Below are 19376 nucleotides of genomic sequence, written 5' to 3'. Positions count from 1 at the left end.
TTAACAGTTTTGAAGAGTATTGGTCAAATATTTTTTAGAATGTCCCTCAATTTGGGGAGGTACAAGGCTTTCTCGTAATTGGACTAAGGTTGGTTTTTTTAAGAATACCACAAGATGAAGTGCCCTTCTCATCATATCATATCAGGAAGTACATGATATCAACATGACACATGACTAGTGATGTTAACCTTAATGGTGAAAAACACTGCCGGGTTTCACAATTCTATGGAAGTGAGCCAGTAAGTCCATCTCACATGCAAAGGAAGGAGATTTAAGTTTCATCTTCAGGAGAGGGGAGTAGATTCATATATTATTTGGAACAGATTTCTCAATTTTAGTGATAGATGATAGCTGTCAAACCCATCTCTAGTTCAGCTGACAATTAAAGTGTATGGATTATCTTGCAACCTGTATTCCAAGTACTTGACAGAAATTATAAACTAGGTATTAGAAGGGACCAACCCACGCAGACTTCAGTTTAGCTTCATCCATGGACCCAAGTCAGATTCACTACCAGACAACAATTCCTTCATACACAAACAAGATGCTGAGTTTGGGTGATATCTCAAAAGTTTTAAAGTTTCAAAGATGATTCTCTTAGTTTTTAGGTACATAATCAAACCATCTATAAACAATGACACCTCTTTCCTCTTAGCAATTTTATGTTTTATTTCTGTTTCAAATTTTGAATAACATATTGATAGGAATCATTTAGACTTAACTCTTTGTGTAGTTAAGTAGTTAAGTAAACAATTAATTTCACTGTTAGCCTCAGTCCTTTTGCTCCATCATTGCTCCAACTGAGAACTCTTCATTTTAACTAATCAGTCACTGATTTTATTCAATCTAACTACATTAGTAATAGAATTAGTAAAAATTTTTCCAAGATTTTAAGCTACTTGTTATTTTTAATATTTCTAGTTTTTTAACAATGTTTTTGTTGAAAAATTGTTTCAATAGGTAACATTCACATGGTTAAAATATTAAAATGACCCACATCCACCTTCATGTCCACCAACTCTCCATTAGGAGCCATTGTTCTTTTTTTTTAATGGTGATATTTTATCACTTATTTATTTTTATTTTTTTCAAGATTTTATTTTTCCTTTTTCTCCCCAAAGCCCCCCAGTACATAGTTCTGTATTTTTAATCATGGGTCCTTCTAGTTGTGACATGTGGGACGCCACCTCAGCATGGCTTGATGAGCGGTGCCATGTCCGCGCCCAGGATTTGAATGGGTGAAAGCCTGGGCCACTGAAGCCGATCACATGAACTTAACCACTCGGCCACGGGGCCTGCCCCCAGGAGCCATTGTTCTTGATTTCTTGTCTCTTACGACTTCTATTAGGTATTTCTCACTGCTGATATACAAAGTACTATACTCTTATATTCTCTTTTTTATACAAAAACAACATCCAATACATACCCATCTATTTATTTTTAATCATTTAACAATACAGTTGTGATATCTGTATACAGAGTGTTATCTCATTGGTTTTCTTTTATAACTGCATAGAATTCCATTTAATAAATGAACCATAATTTATTTAACAAGAAATTCAAGACTTTTTTTCTAAGCTTTAGCATCAATAAACAATACAACTATGAATAACTCTAAATAGCTATCATTTCACGTGTGTACAAATGATGAACTGCTGGGTTGAAAAGTATATGTATTTGTAATTTTGACAAACATTGATCAAAATTAATAAATTGTATTCTACATGGGGTTATACCAATTTATGCTCCAGGCAGCAATGTGTGAGGGTGCTTGCTCTCCCCACAACCTTGCTAACGGAGTATTGATTTTGAGAATTCTGTCAATCTAATATGTGAAAAAATGGCATCTTTAGTTTCAGACTATACTTCCTTTATTACAAGCATAATTCAGCTCCTTTCAAATGTTTATATGTCATGTGTATTTTCCTTTATAAGCTGACCATTCATATCCTTCGCCTATTTTTCTACTGGGTTATCTTGTCAATTTCTAGGGAAAGTTGTACAAAGTTATCATGTAATATTCCTTTAATTTTCTCAGTTTCTCTGTTAGTTACGGAAATTATCATTCACTTTGTACATTCATATTTTGCCCTTTCCTGAGTTGCTTAATGATGATATCCATTTCTATCATGATTTTTAAAAATCAGCTTTTTAAATGATTTTCTGTCTTCTAAATCAATTCCTACTTTTCTATTTATTAATTACTTCCATTTATTTGGTTATTCTTTTTCTAACTTTTACATTTTAATTCTTTATTTCTGTGTTTCATTTTTTATTGACCTACGGTCTGGATATTCCCCTAAGCACTTCTTTAACTGTATCCTATAGGTTTTTTGAAGTTGTTTTCTAAAAACTCCACAATTTCAGTGCACATTTTCTCTTTGACACAAAAGTTGTTTAATAAATTTTAAATTTCTAGGTAGAAGAATCTTTGGTTTATAATTTTGTTCCTATCTTCTAATTTTACTGCATATTAAAAGACAATCTGTTCCTTTTTTCTTCCGCATTTTGGAATTTTTCTTTGATGCCTACTACACCAGGTCAAATTTTCATGAATACTCCATGGGCACTTAAAGTTATATTCTTTATTAACATGGTACTGAGTTCAAACTATATTAATCAGATTTACCTTATTATTTAGATTACTTTTCCCCTCAACTTCTTATGAACTGAGGTGAATTAAAGCTTGTTTTAATGTTTTAAACTATTAGTGACTGTCTGTTTCTCCTGTAATTTTTATTTCATAAAAGTTTCACCCTTTAATATTATAAAGTATCCTTTCTAATACTGTTTATTGCTTTTTGGCTTATAATTTGTCCAATATTAAGATCATGACTTCTGCTTTTTTTATTTGTATTTGTGGTATACCTTTTCTCATCCTTTTATTTTCAGCCTTTGTAAATCACTTTGCTTTTTAGTATGTTTCTTGTATATAGAACTGGGTTTTACTACTGTGATCAATTTTGATTTTTTTTCTTCTAATAGGTGATTTGCAAAAACTTTTACATTTATTTTTTGGCAGATATGTTTGGTGTTAGATATGTCATATTTTATGTTATGCTTCATGATTTTTATAGATTTTTTTAAGACTTCCATTATATGTATTGTTCTTAGTTTTATTCATATAGTTCTTCAATTATCTTGAAAGCATTACAATTTTGTTGAACTGCTTATCTTTGTAACTGTAAAGGATTAAGATGTCTTTTACGTGTTTAGAAAGAATATTTCCTTACTATGAGCAATAATAAAATCAACATATTTACTCTTAATTTTTCCTCTCTCCTATATCATCAAATTTTAGTCAATAGGCCTATATTTCTAATATTTCATTTGTCAGCTTACATGGATATCCTTTCACTCTTTAGACTTAGTCCACTTTCTTTCTTTCATTAATCCTTTCCCAATTGATTATAATTGTAGCATTTCTACCTTACTAGGGCATATAAAAAGTAAATTCTCATCTGGTACTCTAACCCAAACATTTGTTTTAGTCTTAGTTTTAGTGTTAAATTAATTCAGTGTTTACCAGTAGTCCTTAGCTGTAGTCTGTCCATGCAATACCAATTGGCTCAACTTCCTCCCCCAGAAATTTTCTCAAAAATTATTCAGAAAAAGCAGTCCCTTGACTGGTTAAAAATTGTTTGGTAGCACATTTTTCACTTAGAAGATACTTTGGCTCCCAGTTTCTTCACTTGAATATCTGTGGTTGTTCTACAGTTTTTGTATTGAAGGTTGCTGTAGAAAAGTCTAAGGCCAGACTCAATTTTTCCCCTTATTTGTGCACTGCTGAACAAAGGATTTTTTACTTATATTTAAATCCAATAGTATACTTTCCTGCTGACCCTTTCAGGAAAATTTTCCCCGGTACACAGTATGCACCCTTTTAAAATGGATGGCAGAATCGTATATGAGGACCTCACTGGCTTATAGTTTTAAATATTTAGTTAGTTAAATCATTTTGCTTTTCTTATTTGGAAACTCCATTTATGCCACTGTTGGAACTTCTGTGCCTTCTGTATCAATCATTTTCTCTTAAATCCTCCTTAACTCATATTTTCATCCATACATATTATTTGCTTTGTTTTCATTTTTATCTTCTGTGTATCTTACTATGCTATCCACAGAGTTTATCTTCCTTTGAGCTTCTTCTAATTTCATTTTTATTTGTGTGATAGTTTTTTTCCTCCAGTGTTTTGCAAAAGTTTTATTGGCTCATGATTTAACACTTCGATGTTATCCTACCATTTCTTCCCACTTCTTGAAATTCTGTTTAGTAGTCGTCCTTCATTAGAAGCAATTCATTTATTTCTTACTTTTTTAATTCATGGTAAAAGTTTTAATCACAATTATTATACTCCATAGTAATATTTTTCCAGCGAGTATTCTTCATCTACTGATTAGCTTTGCTTATCTTTTCGATTTTTCTATATATATTTTTGTGTGTGTGTATGAGGAAGACTGTCACTGAGCTTTTTTGTGTGTATGAGGAAGACTGGCACATCTGTGACAATCTTCCTCTATTTTATGTGAGATGCTGTCACAGCATGGCCTGACAAGCAGTGCTAGGTCTGCACCTGGGATCCGAACCTGTAAACCCTGGGCCACCAAAGTGGAGGGTGTCAACTTAACCACCATGCCACTGGGTCAGCCTCTTCCATGTTTCTACATTTTTAAATGTGTTTTCTTGACAATTTTTAAGAGGTTGCATCTAGGGCTCAAATCTTTTATTATTTTTCTAGACAAGTTCTTTTCCTTTATCAAAGTTGAAAGATCCTTATCTCTTAATATTAAAAGTACATATGCTTCTCTTTCCCAATATTCTATCACCTAGTAGACTCACAGTTCCTCACATATGCGTAAATCTTTTGTACACTCTTGGCTTTGTGGAACTATTCCCAATATCTATAATATCTCTATTCTCCCTTACTTGACTAATGATTTGGTACCAAAATGCAAATAATATCCACTCTTCTACACTATTTAGCATATGAGAGATGTTCTATCTGGATTTTGTGCAGTTTTCACTACTGTTATCAACAAAGTCTTGGTAAACTGCAACATCAAAAAGAATTGGCAATACTGAGGTCCTGAGAGGAACCCCACTTAGCAATACTAAAGGACAACACTACTTTCTTGGGCTCATTATATATATAGAAAATGGATGTAAACAAGAATATTCATGCACTGGAAAACACAGTATGAAAAATACCCATTATACCAGCAGATGATTTTGAAAAGTATTTGAGTTTTGGCCTCTGGGAGAAAAAAAAGAGATATTCTAGGATCTTCAAATCACAAAAGTAACCAATAAGCCTCAGTGTCAGAAAAGAAAACAAATGATAAAATACTGACTTAGCATGTAAACAAAAGAGCAGCTCTCAGGGAGACCTCAATATACATGGTATATTCCCTGTGTCAATAAAGTTTCACTGAAATCATATCCATATGTCTTTTATTTTATTTGATGAAATATTTTATCACATCCTGAAAATGAACAATAATCTTGTCAGCAAGCAAATAGAAATAAACTATATTATTTAAATGTGATTTTGTTCTATAATCTACTATTAACAAAACATACTTCTATAAAATATTTTTACAACTTTTACCACAGGAAGCTATTATTTTCCACTGTAAGATTATTCCAGTCATATTCATATGTTACATTAGATACAAAACTGGTAAAAATACAATTTCAGTAGATATTTCTACAATTCATTATGAAAATTTCAACTTACTTGTGACCTAAATGCTTCAGAAAGTATCCCAGAACCTTCAGAGCTTGAACCCAAATACTTTCACTTTTTGAAGCCAATAATTTGTAGATTACTCTAAAAAGTATAGAAAGAAATAATCTTTTAAGCACTTATAAATATAAAAAATATAAGCACTGTATACTTTACCAATAAATTATATATAAAATATAAAATGCTTCTCAGGATTTTAAATTCTTTGGAAAAATTAAAAATCAGCACAATTTTCTTTAAACCTGGCTTTCAAATATATACTCAAAAGGGCAATGTGATTGCTTGTTTATAAGTATTGCCTCCCAGCACACTGAGCAAAAATTCTTAATTTTAAGATACATGCTTACTTAAGACATATTTCCTCTTTTATTAGAATTGCCTCCAACATTTATACTTGATGACCTTTTTTTCTTTGTTATGGCTACCTGAACCACAGGTAGATACCTGCCCAATTATTTTTCTTTTCTGAAAATCTGGTATGAGATCTAAGAAACAATATTCAGTCTTCGTTGGGCTCTTGAATTAGGAAATTAATCAAAATAGAAACTATAGGACAGCCCTGTTTTTTTCACATAGGTGAGTTTATATACAGAAGGAAGAATAAAGATGCTATACAGGATGTGGCAGAGAATGCAAACTTCTTTCCTGATAGCTTTCCAATTGCTGGTTCCTACACTAAAGAGATTTCTATAACAAACACATTATCCTCTTTTTACTTAAATTAGTTTGAGACATTTTCTGTTACTTGGAGCAAAAAAGTCTCTACTAACACATAACCTAACCTAATCTATACAGTCACTTCAAATACTACATAAGAGCAGGGTCACATTTATTATAATATTGATAGATACTCTGGAAATTTTATGCCATTTTTTCCAAAAAATAAAAGTAAATATTTTTTCTATAAGGTAGAAGAGGGCAGTAATAACTGTATTCTTTTGCAACTAATTCTAGAATTTAACAAGATTCTCTAAGGGTTGCAGCGGTGACAATATAAAATTAAAACGTGCTTTATTAAATATATTTTTTAAAAAATAAAATGTCATTTTATATGTTGAAGGTAAAGTAATCTAGGCTAAACAAAAACCTCGTAATAGAAGATGCAGTATAATTTTCATATCATTTCAGTGACATTAACAAAGGGGAACGAATAACAAAGTTAATGACATCCATTTTATGTTTAATAGTAGCTTATACTATTAAAAAAGAAAATAATATAGTGTTGATATTGCTTCTTTTTTTGCACTACTCTCTGAAGAACAGACTATGAAAGTTATTTCCTTTGGAAGATGATTTTTTTCAAAAGCCTCAAGTTCCTAAATGAATATGCATTGACAGTGAAATCTATTTTCAGAACTTTAAGGACCAAGATCAGTAACGAAAGAAGACAAGTACAGGAATAGGAAAGTACAAGAATAGGAAGTTTAAGAATAGGAAAGTTATAGATGTCAAAAAAGAAATATTCAGGAAATCATAAGAAAGAACATTCAATGGCAAAAATAATCTTGAGAACTACAGTAAAAGCTCACAGCCTAAAAACATGACCATAGGCAGACATGGAATGAGAAACTCCTACAGAATTCCTATTCTCCAGAAATAACTTTGAGTTGGAGGGAAAGAATAAGATCCACCCTGAATCAAGAGAAATTATAGTTGACATTTGAAACATGAAAACATCTAGGGCCATCACACATCTACACTACGTAGGATCTTATTCACAATTAGACAAGCATTTCTTACAAAACCAGATACAGACACGGGACTGCAATAGAGTATGAATAGGAAAATTATTGACAAATCAGTTATGAATGCTTACTTGTAATATAATAAGATAGGTGAATCCTAATTCATCTGCTCAAACTTACTATATTCAGCCAGAAAATTATCTAAACTATGTGAGACAAGCAGTTATCTATTCTTTTCTTCAAAGACTTTCAGATATAAAAATACCACATTTTTAGCTATTCAGTTCAGTGTTGTATTATCACAAGGTGTTTCTTAAGTCCAGTTAAAATATTACCAGAATTAAATTAAGTTTATTCTTTGTGTTTATTTCATACGTATGAATTATAACCAATCAAAATTTTCCCCAGAAAACATTTCATAGAAAACTGTTACCCTTTGGTACCTATTTTCTAGGGTACAGACTTTTAAATGTTTTCTAATAACCCTACTTTTTCTATCTTTTAAGCCAGAGCCTACATACTCCATACTTTTTTGAAGTGGAAACATCGAAGTAGCGAATTTTCCATCTTTGTTTTGAAAATACTGGTCAGAATGTGACATATTCAGCTGGTGTTAACCATGAGCAAGCAGGCCTTTGTATTCATTATGCCTAATCAATCCTTTCATATCATACATTTAAAGTACTATTTCAGTCCCCTAAAGATCATACCAAATAGCACTCTCTTTTGTAAGATCGTATTTCCAGTGTGTCAAAATAACGCAGAATTCTATTGCTGCATTTCACAGCAATAACCAATCTAAGGTTGGTATCATCCACAAGGCTGATAAGAATATTTTCAATTAATTCACTTAATTAATCAGTTAAGATAACAAAAATAAAGCAGATACTAGGATCTAAGTTCAAGGATACTAAGTGTTCACTCTAAATATAATTTAAAAAGAATGAGTGTAATTATATTATTATGTTGAACCACATGAAATTGCCATTTTTGGTAAAATTAGTTAAGTATCAGCAGCTTCACACAGTTCAATATCATAGTAAGAAAATATTTGTAGTTGTTAATAATTAAATGTATAATCCTCTAAAGGATCCATAAAAGATGAGCAATCCCATGGACTGTAAACTTATATGTAATAGTGATGTCAGAAGTTGGATATCCATATAGAAATTAAATGATTGCTTCTCTGATTTGAAAAGGAGTCCTTCAAGTGTAGAAAGTTGTTATTTGCTGATACAAATGGCCAAGTAAAAGAAATACTAACAAAATCCCTTGACAGTTATTGACATACTATTTCCAATCTCTTTTTATAACCTGTGGAAGTTCACTGAGTTGCACAGGACATAACCTAGATTCCTTGTTCATTTTAGTAACAGACTCCAGAAAAATAAAGAGAGAGAATCCTTAAGGGGTTAGGTTATAGGTTTAAGTTCATGAGAATACTAATCAAGAAAATATGCTTCACTTATTTACATAATTACTTTACAATCACCAAAACTAAAGCTAGTTTTCAAATTCTCCTGGTTTGGCCTCTTGCTGCAAACATCTTTCTGTTATTCCCACCGTGACCACCAATGCCCCAGCTCAACATCCCTAACACTGATGAATAAAATAATCTCTCTACTGATCTCGCTGAATCAGTACTGTCCCCTTCCAACTCATTTTCTACACTGCTGATTATAAACCTAATAAAACGGAAATCTGAGTAAATCACTTCCCCATTCAAAATTCTTTACCTTTCATCACTAACAGAATATAACCTAAACTTACCATTATATGAACCTTCCAAATCTGGCCACTATCTAGCTCTAGAGCCTAAACTCATATAATTTTCTTGTGCTCTCTTTTGCTGAAATACACCATGCTTCTTCTTGTCTTCTTGCAAAAAAATTTGCTCTTCCCACTACCTGAAATATCTTTACAATAGCAACAACAATTTAATTACTCTTGTTGAGATCTGAGACCCATTTTTTATACACTACATGTTTCCTTGAATACTAGAAGATTAATAGCAGCTCTGTCCATTTATTCCCTTCTTATGTATAAGACTTTGATATATTTATTCAAAAGTTCATAAAATAGAGGTTATTGTAGGAAGCACAATTGTACTCAATTAAAGTCTATTAATAATACTAATATTATAATCATACCTTATTCCATTTCTTTGATCAAATGCTGGTATCATTGAGGCTGGGTGTTCTGACATTAAAGCCACTAGTAACTGTAACACATCATGAATATTTTCATCCTGCATAATAAGGACCACCAATATTTATTTAGTTAAAATTTTACTCTAATGCTTTGAATAAAATAATTAAAATAGAAGACCCAAACCATGTCCTACCTCATGCATTGTAAGTAGATAATTTAATATACTCTGAAGTTCATCTTCCTTGACCCCTCGATCCTAATTTAAAAAAAAATTATTACTTAATTTAAATCTAAGATTAAAGCTTTAATATTAAGACAGGCATCAAAATGATCATTTAAAAGAAAATAAGAACTTAAAAGTAGTGATATTTTAATTAAAATATCTAACTACTTCATAATTCACAGGCTGTATTACTTGAAGTTAAATAAATATTTAGAAAATTGTATCTATTCTTTTCAAGTTGCTAATATATGATTGATCTTTACTATCAAAAGTTAGTATATTTTGATCATCTAAATGTATTTATATCACTATTTTCTAACCATTTATTCTTTTCTTAAAGTAATGCAAATTACTGCAAGATTACAATACCAATTGCTATGTATTTTACCTTTGTTTTCCATTTGTCTTTATCTGAATCTTTTAAAAATCCTACTTTGATAAAATACGTAATGTAAGCCTTCTTATACAAGAACACAGATCATTTTATAGAGTAAAATCTTTAAGCTCAATTCTTATGCATATGTTCCTTGTCCACTTCTGTTATATCCTTTAGTGTGGACAATCACAAAGAGTATTTAATAAACAATGAAGTTCAACAAAAGTTAATACTAAGATTTACAGAATTTTGAAAGCAATTCATGAATTAAAGGTAGTTACTACTAATTTTACAACAATGATTTTAAACTATGCCAAAAATTTCTTCTCAACTAATATATTTCAATTTTGAATTATGTAAAATTCTTTTACCTTTAGTATGAGCTGTTTCAGAAAAAGTAGCATAAATGCCCGTAGTGATATAATTTCCTTTTGTGATGGCCGGGGACCATCTAGAATAAAACAGAAAACGAGAGGAAAAAAATGGGGGAAAAAAATCCTCATGATATTCAATAAGCTTAATGAAATTATGTTGGGATACTATGGAATTCTTTAAATTATATTTATTATAATTACAGTATTTTTAGTATTAATGCTATATAATTTCAATAATATCAAAGAAGATAAATATTAATTTTCACATTTTTGGCAATTTCAAATTATTCAGTAAACATCAAATTTGGAAGAAAGAATTACTTTTTAAAAAACTATAATATATTACTATCCATTGATAAATGTACAATCAAGTATTTATATGGATACTTTTCCCTACATTTATTAACTTTGTACTTCCCTTTTCCCCCTCAAATCCAAGTTTTCCCAATGTTTCCTCCATCCTCATATTAAATCTGTCTTCATTTAAAGGTCATCTTCATTTCCACCCCATATATTATATAATAAAGCACAGAAAGGTGACACTCTATTGTAATTACTTGTTTTGCAGCTTTTTTGTTCCACGTTACTTCTACATACCAAATACGTATTATAGTGAACTCTGAATAAATGCTTCTGAGTCAATAAATGAACAAAGTATAATATATATCCAATCCATCATAACATCTGAATTTCAAAGAAATTAACTGAAAATATTTAATTATCAATAACAATGAGAATATGCAGTGATATATGTAATAAATATGATACACAATAATGAAACTATACCTTTAAAAATGTAACTAGAACCACGAAAGTCTTTAAACATCAAGACTTTCTTGAAGCAACCAGGATTTATACAGCTTCTCTACAAATTTTAAAACTACAATCCCATTATGTATAATTTATAACAGCTGCTTAATAACTCAACAATATTCACATGCAGATTATTACATCTCAAAACAAATTATCACTCAAACAATCCATTTCATCTACTCTTGAGAATGAAATCTTTTTCCTATTTTCCAGACTCTGCCCTCCACATTTTCTGCTCCACTCCTGTTAAAAGTGTACAAAGTACCCTTTCCCTCCATACCAACAGTTGGTATTAGGTTTTTTAAATCTTTTTCATTGTGAAATATAGCACACATTACAGAAGATAAAATGTGTGACTTAATGAATTATAAAATAAACACCTGTATAACCACTTTTTAGGTCAAGAAACTGAATATTGACAGCAGCCTGGCAGGGAAACCCATCAACCACTGGTGTGCAGGTAAAGGAACTGCACAGAGTAGAAGGGTGAGGTCCTGATTCATATCATTTGCAGATTTCTGATTTCTTTTACATAAATTCTCCCACCATAAGTGATTTCAAGTTCAAGCTACCAGTGGTTTAACAACCAGCTCATAACATCTCTGAATACTTAATAATTGGTTGTGGTACCAGCCTACTCCAGCATACTAAAGCCCTCACCCTACCCAGTCCTCATCTGTGAGCCACATTCCCCATCCTGACGGTATCCCCGATTCCATCCCAGTAGAGATGGCCATTATCTTAGAAATAACTTCTTTACTATTATTTATAATTCTGCCATCACTTAATTAAATTAGAAAAGTTTTATACTATCTTTGTGCATCAGTTTTTTCTTTTATTATTAGGATGAGGATAATAATAGGGCTTATGTCATCAGATGTTTTGTGAGGATTAAATGAATTAATATATGCAAAGGAATGAGAATAGTGCCTGGTACATTTTAATTGTAAGCAGTCAGTAAATGTCATCTATAATTACTATTGTCATATACTGCACAATGTAAACAGCATGTTGCAGAAAAACATATACTCATGTGTGAGTTTTGTGTATATGTATGATATGAACCCATATTTTACAAAATAAAACAAATAGATTTATCTTAAAAACATAAAACTGAGTGACAAAACAAATCACAAATGATACCATTATGTAAAATACAGAAGCTAAACAATCAACTACTTAGGAATACATACATAAATAGCAAAGGAGTAAAGTATAATAAAAAATAATAAGCCCTCAAGTAAAGAAAACGCATAATAAACATAAAATTGAGGACGGGGTTATCTCTATGAATCGGAATGGGAGAAAGACGTGACCAAAGATAGGTACACACAGGATTACGGTAATGTTCTATTGCTTAAACTTAGTGATGTTTATAAAAGGTTCATTATACATTTACATGTATAATACCATTTTCTGTTTCTGATGTATTCAAAAGAAATCTTTGAAACACCTATAACATGAAGCACCTATGTATATGAATGTGAAAGTACGTGTTTGCATGAACAGAGAAAAAGAGGTGGAAAAATATACAAGACTAGTAATTCTGGCTATATGGCAGAGCATTAACATTTTTTATTATTACTATTTTATTGAGGTCATAATGGTTTATAACATTGAGAAATTTCAGAACATTACTATTTATCAGTAATTGGTATAGACTGCATCGTGCTCACCATCAACAGTCTAATTTTTATCTGTCACCATATAATGTGCCCCTTTACTCCTTTCACCCACTCCCCCAACTGCCTTCCCCTCTGGTAACCACTAATCTATTCTCTTTGTCCATGTGTTTGTTTATCTTCCACATGAGTGACATCATGTTATGTTTGCCTTTCTCTGTCTGGCTTATTTTGCTTAACATCATACCCTCAAGGTCCATCCATGTTGTTGCAAATGGGATGATTTTGTCTGTTTTTACGGCTGAGTAGTATTCCATTGTATATACATACACCACATCTTCTTTACCCATTCCTCAGTTGATGCGCACTTGGGTTTCTTCCACATCTTGCTTATCATGAATAACACTGCAATGAACACAGTAGTGCATAAGACAATTTGAATTGTTGATATCAAGTTTTTGGATAAATACCCAGTAGCGGGATAGCTGGGTAATATGGTATTTCTACTTTTAATTTTTTGAGAAATCTCCATACTGTTTTCCACAGTGGCTGCACTAGCTTGCATTCCCAACAGCAGTCTATCAGGGGTGCCTTTTCTTTAGATCCTCTCCAACATTTGTTATTTTTTGTCTTCGTAATCATAGCCATTCTAACAGATGTACGGTGATATCTTATTGTAGTTTTGACTTGCATTTCCCTAATGATTAGTGATGTTGAACATCTTTTCATGTGCCTGTTGGCCACCTGTATGTCTTCTTTGGAAAATGTCAGTTCATATCCTCTTCCTATTTTTTGATCAGGTAGATGCTTTTTTGCTGTTGAGTTCTTCATATACTTTGGAGATTAACCCCTTGTCAGAGATATGATTTGCAAATATATTCTCCCAGTTGGTGGGTTGTCTTTTCATTTTGTTCACCATTTCCTTTGCCTTGCAGAAGCTCTTTAGTCTGATGTAGTCCCATTTATTTATTTTTTCTTTTGTTTCCCATGCTTGAGTGGACATGTTATTCGAAAACACGCTGCTAAGACCAATGTCAAACAGTGTAATGCCTATATTTTCTTCTAGGAATTTTATGGTTTCAGGTCTTACATTCAAGTCTTTAATTCATTTTGAGTTAATTTTTGTGTATGTTGTAAAATAATGGTCTACTTTCATTCTTTCGCATGTGGCTGTTCATTTTTCCCAACACCATTTATTGAAGAAACTTTCCATTCTCCATTGTATGTTTTTGGCTCCTTTGTTGAAGATTAGCTGTCCATAGATGTGTGGTTTTATTTCTGGGCTTTCAATTCCGTTCCATTGATCTGCATGTCTGTTTTTGTACTAGTACCATGCTGTTTTGATTACTATGGGTTTGTAGTATATTTTGAAGTCAGGGATTGTGATGCCTCCAGCTTTGTTCTTTGTTCTCAGGATTGGTTTTGCTATTTGAGGTCTTTTGTTGTTCCATATAAATTCTGGGATTCTTTGTTCTATTTCCATGAAGAAAGTCATTGGGATTTTGATTGGGATTGCACTGGATCTGTAGATTGCTTTGGGCAATATGGACATTTTAACTACATTTATTTTACCAATCCATGTGCATGGAATATCTTTCCATTTCTTTATGTTATCCTCGATATCTTTCAATGTCTTATAGTCTTCAGTGTATAGATATTTCACCTCCCTGTTTACATTTGTTCCTAGATATTTTATTCTATTTGTTGCGACTGTAAATGGGATTGTATCCTTGAGTTCTCTTTCTGTTAGTTTGCTATTACAGTATAGAAATGCAATTGATTATTATAAGTTGATTCTGCACACTGCCACTTGTTGTACTTGATTATTTCTAATAGTTTTCTGATGAACTCTTTAGGGTTTTCTATATATAGAATCAATTTGTATGAAAACAGTGAGAGTTTCACTTCTTCATTGCCTATGTGGGCTCCCTGTGAATTTGGATATGTTACATTTCTTTTTCTTGCCTAATTGCTCTAGCCAAAACTGCCAGTACTGTGTTGAATAAGAGAGGTGAGAGTGGGCACACTTGTCTTGTTCCTGTTCTCAGAGAGATGGCTCTTAGTTTTTCACCATTGTGTGTGATGTTGGCTGCAGGTTTGTCATACATGGGCTTTATTATGTTGAGGTACTCTCCTTCTGTACTCATTTTGTTGCAAGTCTTTATCATAAATGGATGTTGGAGCTTGCCAAACACTTTCTCTGCATCTACTGAGATGATCATGTTATTTTTATTCCTCATGTTGATTGATTTATGGATGTTGAACCATCCCTGTATCCCTAGTATAAATCCCACTTGATCATGGTGTATGATCCTCTTAATGTATTGTTGAATTCAATTTCCCAACATTTTGTTGAGGATTTTTGCATCTATGTTCATCAGCAATATTGGTCTATAACTTTTCTTCTTTGTGTTGACTTTGTCAGGTTTTAGGATCAGGGTGATGTTGGCCTCACAGAATGAGTTAGGAAGCAATCCATCTCTTTCAATTTTTTGGAATAGTTTGAGAAAGATAGATAATAAATCTTCTTTGAACCTTTGCTAGAATTCTCCAGAGAAGCCATCTGGTCCTGGACTTTTGTTTTTGGAGAGGTTTTTGATTACTGTCTCAATCTCTTTACTTGGGACTGGTCTATTCAGATTCTCCAATGCTTCTTAATTCAGTTTTGGGAGGCTGTATGATTCTAAGAATTTATGTACTTCTTCTAGGTTATCCAATTTGTTGGCATATAGTTTTCCATAGTATTCTCTTATAATCCTCTGCATTTCTGTTATATCCATTATAATTTCTCCTCTGTCATTCCTAATCTTATTTATTTGAAACTTTCTCTTTTTTTCTTACTGAGTCTGGCTAAAGGGTTTGTCAATTGTGTTTATCTTCTCAAAGAACCAGCTCTTTGTTTCATTGATCCTTTCTAGCATTTTTTTGTTTCAATTTCATTTATTTCCACTCTAATTTCTATTATTTACCTCCTTCTACTGACTTTGGGCTCTGTTTGTTTTCTGCTTCTGTTAGGTGTAGTTTAAGATTACTCTTTGATACTTTTCTTGTTTTTTGAGGTGGGCCTGTATTGCTATGAATTTCTCTCTTAGAATCGCTTTTGCTGCATCCCATAAGAGTGAGTATGATTTACTTCCATTTTAATTTGTCTCCAGACATTTTTTAATTTCTCCTTTGATTTTTTGATTGATCCAATGGTTGTTCAGTAGCATGTTGTTTAGTCTCCACATATTTGTCACTTTCCATGCTTTTTTCTTATAGTGGATTTCTAGTTTCCTAGCATTATGGTGAGAAAAGATGTTTGATATGATTTGAATCTTCTTAGATTTATTGAGGCTTGCCTTGTTTCCCACTATATGGTCTATCTTTGAGAATGGTCCATGTGCACTTGAGAAGATTATGTATGCTGTTGGTTTTTGATGGAGTGTTCTATATATATATATCTATTAAGTCCATCTAGTCTAATTTTTCATTTAATTCCATTATTTCCTTGTTGACTTTCTGTCTGTATGATCTATCCATTGATCTAAGTGGGGTGTTGAGGTCCCCTACTATTATTGTGTTGCAGTTAATTTCTGCCTTTAATAGGTCTGTTAATAGTTGCCTTATGTACTTTGGCACTCCTGTGTTAGGGGCATACATATTCATAAGTGTTATGTCCTCTGGGTCGAATGTCACTTTTATCATTACATACTTCCCCTCTTTCTCTTTCATTGTCATTTTTATCTTGAAATCTGCTTGGTCTGATATAAGTATGGCAACACCTGCATTCTTTTGTTTGCTATTCCTTGGAGTATCATCTTTCATCCCTTCACTCTGAGCCTGTTTGTTTCTAGAGCTATGATGTGTTTCCTGTAGACAGAATATTGTTGGGTCTTGCTTTTTAATCCATCCAGCCACTCTGTGTCTTTTGAATGGAGAATTCAATCCATTTACGTGTAGAGTATTGATATACGAGGGCTTAATATTGCCATTTTATTTCTTGTTTTCTGGTTGTTCTATATTTCCCTTGTTTGTCTTCCTGTGCATTTCTGACTGCCATTTTAGTTTGGTGATTTTCTATGATGGCTTTTTCACTTTTATCTTTTTTCATCACTTGCATCTCTGTTCTGATTTTTTGTTTAGTGGTTACTATGAGGTTTGCGTAAAAAGATATCATAGATGAGATAGCCCATTTTCTGATAGCCTCTTATCTCCATCAGCCTAAGTAGATTCCATCTCTGTCCTCTTTTTCGTCTAAGTTGTTGTCACAAATTATTCTGTTTTGTGTTGTGAGTTTGTGATTAAACTGAAGTTTCTATACTTATCTTTGATGCTTTCCTTCTATCTTTAACATTATAATTAAGTGGTTGCTAACCTGTTCTAACAGAGAGTTGCAATTTTCTGATTTTCTCTATTTCTCTCCTTGCTCAAGGCTTTGTAAACCTTTTCCTTTTTAATCTGGTATGAGGGCATTCTTGATCATTTCTTTTAGGGTGGGGTCTCATGGTGAAGAACTCCCTCAGCTTTTGTTCATTTGGGAAAGTTTTTTTCTCCATCATTTTGAAGGATAGATTTGCTGGATAGAGACTCTTGCCTGAAAGTCTTTGTCTTTCAGTATTTTGAATATATCATTCCACTCTCAGGTGGCCTATAATGTTTCTGCTGAGAAGTCTACTGAAAGCTGGATAGAGTTTCCTTTGTAGATTCCCTTCTGTCTTGCTGCCTTTAATATTTTTTCTTTGTCATTGACTTTTGCCAGTTTAACTAACATATGCCTTGGAGAAGGTCTTCTTGCATTTTTGAAATTATGTGTTTTATTGGCTTCATTTACTTGTAATTCCAGTTCATTCTCTAGGTTTGGGAAAGTTCTCAGCTAGTATTTCTTGAAGAAGCTCTCTGCACCTTTCTCCCTCTAGAATATGTATAATCTTTATGTTACATTTCCTAACTGTGTTGGATATTTCTCAGAGAATTTATTTTCTTTTTTAGTCTTAGTTCTCTCTCCTCTTCCACCTGAAGCATTTCTATATTTCTGTCCTCTAAATTACTAATTCTGTCCTCCAAATGTCAGTTCCGTTTTGTATGGTTTCCAGATTGATTTTTATCTTATTAATTGTGCTCTTCATCTCCAGCACTTCTGTTTGGTTTTTTTTTTAGAGTTTCAATCTCTTTTAAGAAGAATACCTTCTGCTCATTAATTTTATTCCCGAGTTCATTTAACAGTTTTTCTTAGTTTTCTTGTTAACTCTTTGAGTTTCTTGATGATGATTATTTTGAATTATCTGTCATTTAGATTGCAAATTTCTGTGACTTCAGGATTGCTTTCTGTCTTGTCATTTTCCTTCTGGTCTGAAGTGTTAATGTATTTCATCATGGTGTTCGATGAAGTGGACCTTTGCTGGTGCATAGTGGTTGGCTGTATCTGGTCACAGATTCCACCTGCCACCACTGGGGTGGCAGAAGCTGTGTTTTCTGAATTCACCATGTCTGCTGGAAGTTGTGCTGATAGGGCTGGTCTGCATTTACCTGCTGGCTACCATGCTTGGTGGGTCACATGCACAGGCACAGCTGTACTCTGGTGTAGATCCACTGCTCTGGCCAACTGGCCAAGCTGGTGCACCAGGCAGGGGGAGGCAGTGGGGAGTGGAGGTGCTTTCTTTCACGTCCAAGCATGCTCAGCACTCACTGCTGGCCTGCCTGGGCTGCTGGGTTTGGTAGGAGTATCTATGTGGAGGCTGAGCCACCTCATTGTGGAGCTTTCGTGTGGGCTAGGAACCAACTCCAAAAGTGAAAGCATTCCTGCAGAGTCCCACCTATTCTCCTGTCTCCTGTTAGAGTTGTGTGCCAGCCTCTGTGTGAGATCCCACACCCTAGATCACTGCCATTGGGAGTGGGAGGAGATCCTCTCACCTCCTTCCAGTCCTTCCCAGGGATCAAGTACCCCCACCTTCAGACATTTGGCTGTGTTGATCTCTCAGATGTCCTATTGTGCTGTGTTGATGTCCTTGTTGGTTAATGAATATCCTTTTGGTTCTATCTTCGGGGGACAGACTAAAGGAACAGCATCAGCCATGAAGCTGGTGATAAAAGTCTCTGGGAGAGTATTAACTTTTTATTCATAAACCTTTAAATTATCTCACTTGCTACCAAGGTCATGTATTATTATGATATTTTTAATATAAATAAATGTTTTTACAGTGAACTATCTGTAATAATTAAGAGGCAAAAGTGTTAACTCAGACTCAAAGCAAAAAGATCCTACTTTTCTAGGTGAGTGATGACACATGAATAATACTTCTTTGAAAAGCTAGTGTAGTAGCTCAAATTATCTTTAGAGTGTCCCTAAAAGAAAGTATTTGAGTTCAAAATGATATGAAAAAAATGTTTTAATTTAGAAAACTAT

At 32.8% G+C, this 19376-nt stretch overlaps 1 protein-coding gene across 9 annotated transcripts in view; it reads right to left on the bottom strand.

Annotated features, from left to right (window-relative positions):
- The window catches only part of NBEA (neurobeachin), a 680233-nt gene that overhangs the window by 498314 nt on the left and 162543 nt on the right, over positions 1-19376 (bottom strand). For all 9 annotated transcript variants that reach the window (XM_070520525.1, XM_070520517.1, XM_070520519.1 and 6 more), the window contains 4 exons: positions 10554-10633; positions 9777-9839; positions 9583-9680; positions 5739-5831 (listed from right to left, as the gene is read on the bottom strand). In XM_070520525.1, coding sequence (XP_070376626.1) covers positions 5739-5831; positions 9583-9680; positions 9777-9839; positions 10554-10633 — 334 coding nt within the window. The remainder of the gene's footprint in view (positions 1-5738; positions 5832-9582; positions 9681-9776; positions 9840-10553; positions 10634-19376) is intronic.

Source organism: Equus asinus, chromosome 11 (genome assembly GCF_041296235.1).
Source record: "Equus asinus isolate D_3611 breed Donkey chromosome 11, EquAss-T2T_v2, whole genome shotgun sequence".
Classification (NCBI taxonomy): Eukaryota; Metazoa; Chordata; class Mammalia; order Perissodactyla; family Equidae; genus Equus; species Equus asinus.
This window is presented reverse-complemented; position numbering and strand designations above follow the sequence as displayed.